This window comes from Monopterus albus, unplaced genomic scaffold, assembly GCF_001952655.1.
Source record: "Monopterus albus unplaced genomic scaffold, M_albus_1.0 scaffold149.1, whole genome shotgun sequence".
NCBI classification, from domain to species: domain Eukaryota; kingdom Metazoa; phylum Chordata; class Actinopteri; order Synbranchiformes; family Synbranchidae; genus Monopterus; species Monopterus albus.
In genome coordinates this window covers 866,010-875,759 of record NW_018128029.1, presented here as the reverse complement: position 1 = coordinate 875,759, position 9,750 = coordinate 866,010, and the positions used below count along the sequence as shown (strand labels likewise).

The following is a 9,750-nucleotide window of genomic DNA, read 5'->3' as shown; positions in this document are numbered from 1 at the left end:
ACAGGTCTCTAGTACTCTGTTTTAAGTACTCTATTTTTATCCCTAATTATCTCATTTCAAAGAACATTCCTTTGTTGTCTGCATTGTTTACAGTCTGTTCATAGTGCTTATTCTGCATTGTTTGCACTTTCTGTTGCTTGTAAATACTGCTTATTTTTGTTATATTACACAGCCTTATGCTAGTTTACTGTTTGCACATTGAGAGCCGATGTACCAGAGTCAAATTCCTCGTGTGTCCAACACACCTGGCCAATAAAGCTGATTCTGATCCTGATTCTGATGTAATACAGCTGAGAGTAGAGCTACAGCATACAACTAATGAAAGTCTGTCTTAAGCTAAGCTTACACTTAGCAAAGTTTTAACTTACAATTTTAGCTGAATAACAAATGTATGATAATGTTACAATTCAAGAACAAGTTAGAGTAATGATACACTATGTTAGCTAATTAAAAACATGTTATTTAGCTTCCTAAGCTAAAGTGTTGCACACCTTGAAACTCCAAAGTGTGAGAGAACTGGTCCCAAAGCAGTATAAATGAACTGAAATGAAATCTCAGCTAAGAAATCACCAACTCAGTTTCTATCCATTCATTATTTCTGCTTACCCTGTGCAAGGTTGCAGAGCAATTTAGCCTATTCCACCAATTATTGGCTGAAAGGCAGGTATATCCTGGAAACCCAATCTCATTACCATACTGTCAAATACTGAGAAATTTTCAAAGCTGTTGGACTCTCGTAGATGTACACAATCTACACTTTGGCATGTGTATAGTGATGAATAGAATTGTCAGGGGGAACGTACAGTGGGGAAAAATACTTCTGGGTAGCAGGTCCACGGGTCAGGTGAAAATTCTATGTACCACTACATTAACATTATCTAACAGTCCTGGCCTTGTTATTACTGTAATAGCACCCTGAAAATGATGAAAGTGCTCCATAAGACATACTTCCACCATCCATGACACAACGTTTTCTCTGATTCACTGTTATGTTCTTGCTAATGCCACTCTCTCTCTCTTCGTTCACTCTAGCACAACCACCCGCTGCTCTCTCCTCCTCTCTTTGTAGAGTTGATTTAAGTCACAAATACTGTATAAAAATGTGACATCCCTAGCTTGTACAATGTTTGTTTGGAACTGGTACAGGGAAGATACTTTTTACAGCATGAGCTAAAGGAGAATGGCTGCAAATTGGTCTGATATGGAAATAAAAAAAACTGCTTATCTTTGATGAGTCTGTCTGGTGTGATGCTGGACATCACATGAACGTTGTAACTGTACCTGGCTACGTCCTGCTATATTTGAAGAAAGCCTTGCTGTGCATTTCAGTCACAGCAGCTGTATGTCTGAATGCCAAAAAAACTATTGTTACATGGCTACATGCGCCTGCAAATTCACAGCTACCATGTCTGAAAGGGGCTTCAAACTTCTAAAGACAAGCAAGACAAACCTCAGAATGTCAATGGAACTGAGTTGGAGCAGACTGACAGTTTCAAGACCCTGGGAATACACATCTCCAATACCATGGCAGTGGTAAAGAAAGCTCAGCAGAGGTTTTATTTTGTAAGGTTGCTTTAATAAAAAACAACACTTAGCCTTCAGCCCCTCAGCTGGGTCTGTAGAGGACTTACTGAGATGAGCCTTTGCACTTAATTTATTTAAGTGCAATATCAGTCTTGTTCTTGACCTCTCATGCATGGTATACAGTATTCTCTTTTTATTTACATGCTGTTTTTATAAATTAGACCTTGCTTTTTTCAGGTTTTGTTGTCTGATGCAGGGTCAACATTACTTTTGTAATGGATATCTTACTGAAGACAAGTGCTTTTTTTGCATATCTTTGCATTTATGCTTGTATTTTCTGTGTGATGTTAACTGTAATGAGGTAACAGCGCAAGGTGTCTTGTTTACAAGTACTTCTGTACATGTCAAAAGGGCAATAAAGAACTTCACTTGAAGGTTGTACATTCTACTTTAAAGTAATTATTATCAGCGCTGTTATAATTAGCCCTGTGAAATTACAAATATCTGCAGATTCCTTTTTTCTTTTTTATGTTGACTCAAGCATCACTGTTTAACCAAACACAAATAGATGAGCAACAAAGAAAGATGAGGAATAATAAGAAAATGTAACAGAGAGGATCAAGGGAGGCAGAGAATCTCTACACCACAACAACAGTAGACACAGCTCATACCTTCCAATCCCCTGGCGGCATCAGCTGTTCACAGCTTTCCTGCTGGAAGAGGAGAGAGATAAAGAACAGAAAAAAAATGAAAAAGGAAGGACATGAGTAGTTTATACTAAAACACAGAGACATTTTCCCTCACACAAGGGTGCATCCATTGTTGGACCTGAAGTGTAGGCCCAGACCACTGACACAGAAAACACTGTTTCCCACAAGCACCTTAGTAGTATATCATGTTCATTTCTTACTAAACATACACAGAAATGTATGTTATATATTTAATTTAGCATTAATTGCTCCCTTTCTAGGCACAAAAAAACAAGAATTTGCTAGCAAAATTTGTCAATACTGATATAACAAAAGCTCAAGATGGTTGGACTTTTAGGGAGACATTTACTAAACCCGTCACAAATTACCATCAGGTGCACAAAATATTGCAGCCAATCCCCAGAATTTGATTGGCTGGTAACACCGAGAGGGAACCATTGTGCAGCATAGATGTCCAGGAGAAAATAAGGAGCCCAGCCAAAGCTGGCTAAAGAAAATACTCACATTTTTACACAGAATAAACTATTTAATTCTTAATAATGTATGGTTTATTGTTTCAAGAATTGGTGTGTTAAATACATTTTTACACTTATTTCAAATGTGCCATCGCTCTGTGAGTGTGTGCCCCAGCCAGGCCACAGTGTCCAAAATGTTCTAGATCTGCTCTAGCGCTGAAAGTATTTGTATAAATTTCCATTCTCCTTTATTTTGTGTCCCTTAATGGAAACACCTTAAATACATAATGCAGGAAACCACATGTGGAATTCCTGTGGTGCTGTTTTTCTTTTATTTCTCTAAGTCAAAACCCCATTGCAACTCCTCAGTAAATATGAACTTGTGCAACTTTACTGTTTAGCACCCAAAAGTGAGCCGCAAAACCTTTGTAAATATTCCCTATAGTCCTTAGTTGAACTTTAAAAATGTCCCATAATGCAACTAATGCAATGCCATGGTGGTTGTTGTAAACACCCATGTTAGACAATTCATAATACAACTGTTGGCACAGGCTGTGTAGTGCTCCCCATCATGAGTAAACTGACACTGATGGGTAAAATTGATGGTCATTTTTAAGGCATTTGGATTTTCTGACTACTACTTGAATATTTAGCAATTTAATACACCATCATGACTGCAGTTAGGGCCAAATACACATTTTATTCTAATGTATCTCATTCTGGAAAGACAATGATTATAATTTACTCAAGTGCATGTGGGAAACAGAGTACATCAACAGTAGAAATTGAGGAATGATGATGATTTAATACAGGATGAGAGAGAGTGCTGTATCCAGATTCTCCCCAAAGCAAGTCACCTCAACAATCATTTACAGTCATGGCCCAAAAATATTGGCACCCCCTGCATTTCCCTCAGATAACAAATTCTCCAGTATTCTCATGTTTATTTCTTTTGTTTGCATTGGATCAACACAAAAAGCAGAAAAAAGACAAATCTGACACATTCCACACAGAACTTCAAAAATTGACTGGACACAATTATTGACACCCCAACTTAGTATTTGGTAGCCCACCCTTTGGACAAAATAACTGAAACCAATCGCTTCCTGTAACCATCAGTGAGTTTCTTCCACCTCTCTACTGGAGTTTTAGACCCCTCTTCTTTTGCCAGCTGCTCCAGGTCTCTCATATTTGAAGGGTTCCTTCTCCCAGCTGCTGGTTTGAGATCTCTCCACAGGAGCTCTATGGGATCTAGACCTCAATTCATTGCTGGCCACTTCAGAGTTTCTTTAAAAAATTATGATGGAAATACAGTGATTTTCAATGATTTTGAAATGGTGTCAATAATTGTGTCCAGTCTATTTTTGGAGTTCTGTTTGAAATGGATCAGATTAGACTTCTCTCTGTTGTTTCTGTTGCTCTAGTGCAAACAAAAGAAATAAACATGAGAACACCAAAGAATTTGTGATCACAACTATTTTCTGGGAGAAGTGGTACGTTATCTGACAGAAATGCAGGGCTGACAATATTTTTGGCCATGACTGCATGTCTGTGAACCAAGAGAAGACATAGAATTGTGCCATAAATTTATTTTATTTTTTACTGGCCACATTGGCAAGGGGAATCTGATTCCTTGCAAGCCAGCCTGTCTCCTATACTGTCAAAATAAATTAAAACATTCAGAGACACTAATTGCTGAAAAGCTGGCTTCATTAAATGTGTCAGCTGTACCAGTCAAAGCTATCCAGTGTTTGCACACTTTCAATTTGATATCAGGCAAAATATGATTTGGAGGTCTTGAAGAAAATGTATTCTGTCTTGTAGGGGAGGTGCTTGCTTTAGTCAGAATACAGTCTTGACTCTTAATTTAAGAAGAGATGCACAAAAATAACTACATTCATTCTGATGACTGGAATCCAAGACATTCACTGATCCTAACATGTGTCATTACCGCGCATGTCATTTATGAGCCTATTCCTGCGCTGTTGCCTTTGTGAAGCTTACAGCAAAGCAGGAACATCTGGACCAAAAACAACAACAACAACAACATCAAAACAATAAGGACATGCACACAAGAGGTTAGACACTAGTAAGAACTGTCACACAGATGGTATTCACACTGTACAAATCTGGATTGATTTCTGAAAAAAATATGACAGGGTTAGAAATGGATAATCTACATAATGTCAAAGGAATCATGGTGGATTAAGGCTGAGAAAAAAGAGTAAAGGAAGTAAAATAAATATTTAGTAGCAGTGACAACTGGGGAAAATGGACAGGAGTGGCCCTCCACTGAGGGAACAAAATCAGATCAGTGACACACCTACAGAGAAAGAAAGATGTCACTAGAAACCACAGGACCTGAAGCTGCCCTACAGAGGAACACAACAACTTCAAATATTATTAAGTTAGTTAAAAACCTTTGCACTATGCTACTGTATCATCACCAGCAAGGAGCTGTGAAGGGAGCATATCCAACTGAAAGAGCATCTTTAGTACCTGTGGTTCCATGCAATGTATCAGAGTGATGACAGTTTGACAGTCGGACCAGCAGGTGGCACACGTCGCATTCTTATACCTCCCACCCCATCGTGATGCATGTAGAGGATGTGCTGCATCTTAGCTCAGTGAAAAGGGAGAGGACTTTGCAGTGGAAATGTGTACTGTAGGTAGTGGCATGTAGATAAAAATTGTAAGATAGACTTGTAGCATTTTTGGAAAGTGTGTGCTATGTTTTTCTTAGTGAAGGTCTCTGACAATGAGATTTTGCCTACTGAAGCCATGAGAAATGAATACTTAAAGGTGGTGTGAGTGCTTCTTTATCAGTGACTATGTCCGGCTAATCTGCAGGCTCTGTACTGTGGGCTGCATAGTCCTGGTGTCCTCAGTTTCTGTGTCTAGAGACTGTATTTGTGAATTCAGATTTTGTCCTAGATTTTTGTTTTTTAAAAGGATCTCTCTGCTGAAAAGCAGAATTACTGCGGCACTATATTTAATTCACCAGGTCCAGGAGGATCGGTGAACTGAGGTGATTAAGTGTGATCCTAGAGATCTTATGAATGGAAAACTCCAGAGGAGAAAAAACTCATCTAGCACCAAGAACATACAGTAAATCATATTATTGCCATTTTTACTTAAGTGAATGATCAATCCTTCTTGACAGTGCAACATTTTTCCAGCATTTTACCTGCTTTACTGCTGTGCTAGTAGCGGGTGTTTTTTTCCAGTAGCAGATACCATGAGTTAACATCAGTCCTCTGAAGAGCCTAGAGAAAATTCCTTGTGATTTCTGCTTCATGATTATGCTCCATATTATTAGGTTCCAGGTGTCTGATGTTCCAGTTTTTTGCTCAGCTGAACTAAGTCCAGATTTTAATGAAGTGTGGTGTTGGATGTTTGTGTTTGATTCAGTGTGCTGGCAATCTGATGTTTCTGCTTGTTCTGGAGGTTCTGGTAGTTACCGGGAGGACCCCGCTGGTCCGACGGCGGGTCTGGCGGAGCCAGTGCCGTGCGATGACATGCCAGCGGTGAGTGGGGCGGCTGGGGGGAGGGGGGTTGTTAAGGGGCGTTGGGCTGGCAGGGCAGGGGAGCCCCCCCGATGCCTCCTCTCCTTTATCCTGCTGTGTTGTGAAACAACAAGCACAACAAGGTGGTTACTGGGTAACAACTGCGGCAGACATAGCAGCAACATATACTATAAAAAAAATGGGATGTAATTCATTTATGGTTCATTTTCTGATGCAATGCATTCAGATCCTCTAAACCTTTAAAGCTCCAGAGAACAGACTTCTGGCCTCACTTTGTGGAATTTCTTTTCCAGCATCACCAGAAAGGTCAAGCTGAAGATTTACAAGCATCCTTTCACTGAAAAGAGCAATAAGTTGAGGGGAGAGACCTTTTGAAATGGACTGTTCACATGCAAATTTAAACCAGGATTATGCTGCATTCATGTCACATGGAAACCCTGTAAATATAGGCATTCTAGATAGTTTCTGGTATGTTATTTTCAGGGTTGGAGCCAGAATGTAATACATACTGAAGCCTTCTGTCCAAGTTAAGGCCCCTGCATCGTGTTCTGACCAGATACCAACAGGACAGTCTATCAATTATTTGATAGACTTTCTTTAGTAAACCTTAGGAAATATCCCCCACAAAGTGTATCCTAGGGGTCTGAGAAACATGTTAAAAGACTTTCCTTCCTCAAGAAATATCTGCAAAGCTGGTTTTTTAAAATGTATTTTAAACCATGTACTGTTAACAGGTTGGTGTAAAACATTGATTCTCTCAGCACAAACAGGGCATGTAGAAGTGGCTTCTCTATCCATGAACCACGGCAACCTTTTCAGAAATGTGCAAACCCTTCTTGCTGGCAATAAAGAAAGATAGATTGGAACTGTGACTGTTATTAGCCTTAAAGGATAAGGCTGGCCATTTTCTATATTAACTTTACTTTCAACACTCCCTATACAGACACTAAACCCAACAATGAATGGCCTCTACTCACAGTTAATGTCTATCAGTCTGTCTGTCCTGGATTAGATTGTTCTTCTGTGCCATAGCCCTCCATAGTTGTTCAAAAACAATTAAAAATATCAGGGAAGCACACCACTGCACTTAGTGATACATTTCCTCAATATGAAACACCAGCCCCTGATATTTGTCAAGAATATCCAGAAATCTGGTGCAAGGGCCCATGACTCTTGTTTATTTCAGATGCTGTAAAAACGTTATGGCTTTTCAGGGTCTGGTGTTTTGTAATGTCGAAACCGGGTCGCGGGGGCAGCAGTCTAAGCAAAGATGCCCAGACTTCCCTCTCTCCAGACACTTCCTCCAGCTCCTCCGGGGGAATGCTGAGGCGTTCCCAGGCCAGCCGAGAGACATAGTCCCTCCAGCGTGTCCTGGGTCTTCCCAGGGGCCTCCTCCCGGTGGGACATGCCCAGAACACCTCCCTAGGAAGGCGCCCAGGAGGCATCCGAAACAGATGATGGTCATTTCACAAACTAAAATACAATTAGTTTAAATCTAAAGGTTTTAAAAGTAGTGATGACTGATTATTAAAACCAAATTGTTGACTTAATTTTAATTGTATCAGAAAAGTTATCATATAAATGTATCAATTATCTACTTATTCCAACTTATATATTATAAACTGGATCTGCAATCCTACAAAATTAACTAATGTCAGCTAAACACTGTGCAATAAAATCATGGTCATACATGAGCAATGTTATGGCTTTTATGGGTTATTTCAGACCAAACTCAACACTTCCACAAAGAGCCAACGTATACTGGCTTCTAAAACTTTCTCCGTAGAGTAACATCTGAAGGTATAAGGAGGTAGTTGCCTATAACTGCAGATTGTTACTGTTTTGGGAGGATTTACTAATGAAAGTCTGTCCCAAATTGTTGTTGTCCCAAATTAATAACATAAAAGAGGGAGCCCTAAAAACCTCAGGCAGTGTTTGAAGCTTTAATAGGTTTCAAATATGCCACCTTAGTGTGAACAGTTAAGATATATTCCTATGTCCAGAGGTTGGCAGAGTGTGGCCTTCAAACAAAATATAGAAAATGACCGACCTTATCCTTTAATTATTTTATGGAAGTCAGACTAATAATCTTAATTGTGTGTGAAGCATACAATGATTTTGAGTTTAAGGGATTGAGATACTGTATGAGCACAAGAGGGCAAGGCAAGTAAAATATTAGGTGCACACACATTTACAGTAACGAATACTAATCATCTCATACAACTAACGTGCACAAAAACCAAATAGAGACAAGTAGCCTGCACAAAAGCCAGCTGCATTAACTCTTGTGGTGCAGATGGTGCTGCAAGACAGAGCAGGTCTCTCTCCATCATGGCTGACCTAGTCCACACTAAAGTGCTCTTGGTATAGATTGATTCATCTGTCTATTTGGAAAAACTTAAAGCTAGTATTTTGACTGGGTTTTAACCAAATTTCACCAAAACACCAGATGATGTCCCAGGATTGGACCTAGAGGCCTATAAGCCAGCAGACTCTTTACTTAATTTTACTTTTCTGTATCAAGAGAAACTTTGCTGAGCGGATTAAACCCAGACAGGTTTTTGATGTTTAATGCAAAGGTTTCAGATGCAGGATGCTGCTTCATTAAGGTATGACCCATTTTAATTTAGTTTTCACTGCATAGCTGTCACTAGATCTCACTTTGATGTCGGCTGTGTTGAACTATATGGATACACTGTGAAACAACAGAATAAGTTAGCAGAAATTCTGTCTATTTTTTATGCAGTAGTTTATTAATTTACCCTCTTCAGGGTGGCGGAGGGTTCATGGGAGTTTGCCCAACCAGTCCACATGTGTTTCGTGGATCTGGAGAAGGCATTCGACCGTGTCCCTCGCAGCGCCCTGTGGGGGGTGCTCCGGTTAAGGGCCACCCGGTCCCTGTACGATCAGAGCAGGAGCTTGGTTCGCATCGCCGGCAGTAAGTCAGACTTGTTTCCAGTGCGTGTTGGACTCCGGCAGGGCTGCCCTTTGTCACCGGTTCTGTTCATTATTTTTATGGACAGAATTTCTAGGCGCAGCCAGGGGCCGGAGGGAGTCCGGTTTGGGGATCACAGGATCTCGTCTCTGCTTTTTGCAGATGACGTTGTCCTGTTGGCCCCATCAAACCAGGACCTCCAGCATGCACTGGGGCGGTTTGCAGCCGAGTGTGAAGCGGCTGGGATGAGAATCAGCACCTCCAAATCCGAGGCCATGGTTCTCAGTCGGAAAAGGGTGGCTTGTTCCCTTCAGGTCGGTGGAGAGTTCCTGCCTCAAGTGGAGGAGTTCAAGTATCTTGGGGTCTTGTTCACGAGTGAGGGAAGGATGGAACGGGAGATTGACAGGCGGATCAGTGCAGCTTCTGCAGTAATGCGGTCGATGTACCGATCCGTCGTGGTGAAGAAGGAGCTGAGCTGTAAGGCGAAGCTCTCGATTTACTGGTCAATCTACGTTCCGACTCTCACCTATGGTCATGAACTTTGGGTCATGACCGAAAGGGCAAGATCCCGGATACAGGCAGCCGAAATGAGCTTTCTC

General features: G+C 40.6%; 1 protein-coding gene across 6 annotated transcripts in view; it reads right to left on the bottom strand.

The window, feature by feature from the left end:
* Positions 1–9,750, bottom strand: part of ndrg4 (NDRG family member 4) — a 119,240-nt gene that overhangs the window by 57,612 nt on the left and 51,878 nt on the right. For 3 of the 6 annotated variants that reach the window (XM_020614670.1, XM_020614673.1, XM_020614675.1), the window contains 2 exons: positions 6,151–6,309; positions 2,196–2,237 (listed from right to left, as the gene is read on the bottom strand). In XM_020614670.1, coding sequence (XP_020470326.1) covers positions 2,196–2,237; positions 6,151–6,309 — 201 coding nt within the window. The remainder of the gene's footprint in view (positions 1–2,195; positions 2,238–6,150; positions 6,310–9,750) is intronic. The other 3 variants (XM_020614671.1, XM_020614672.1, XM_020614676.1) reach the window with 3 other exon arrangements.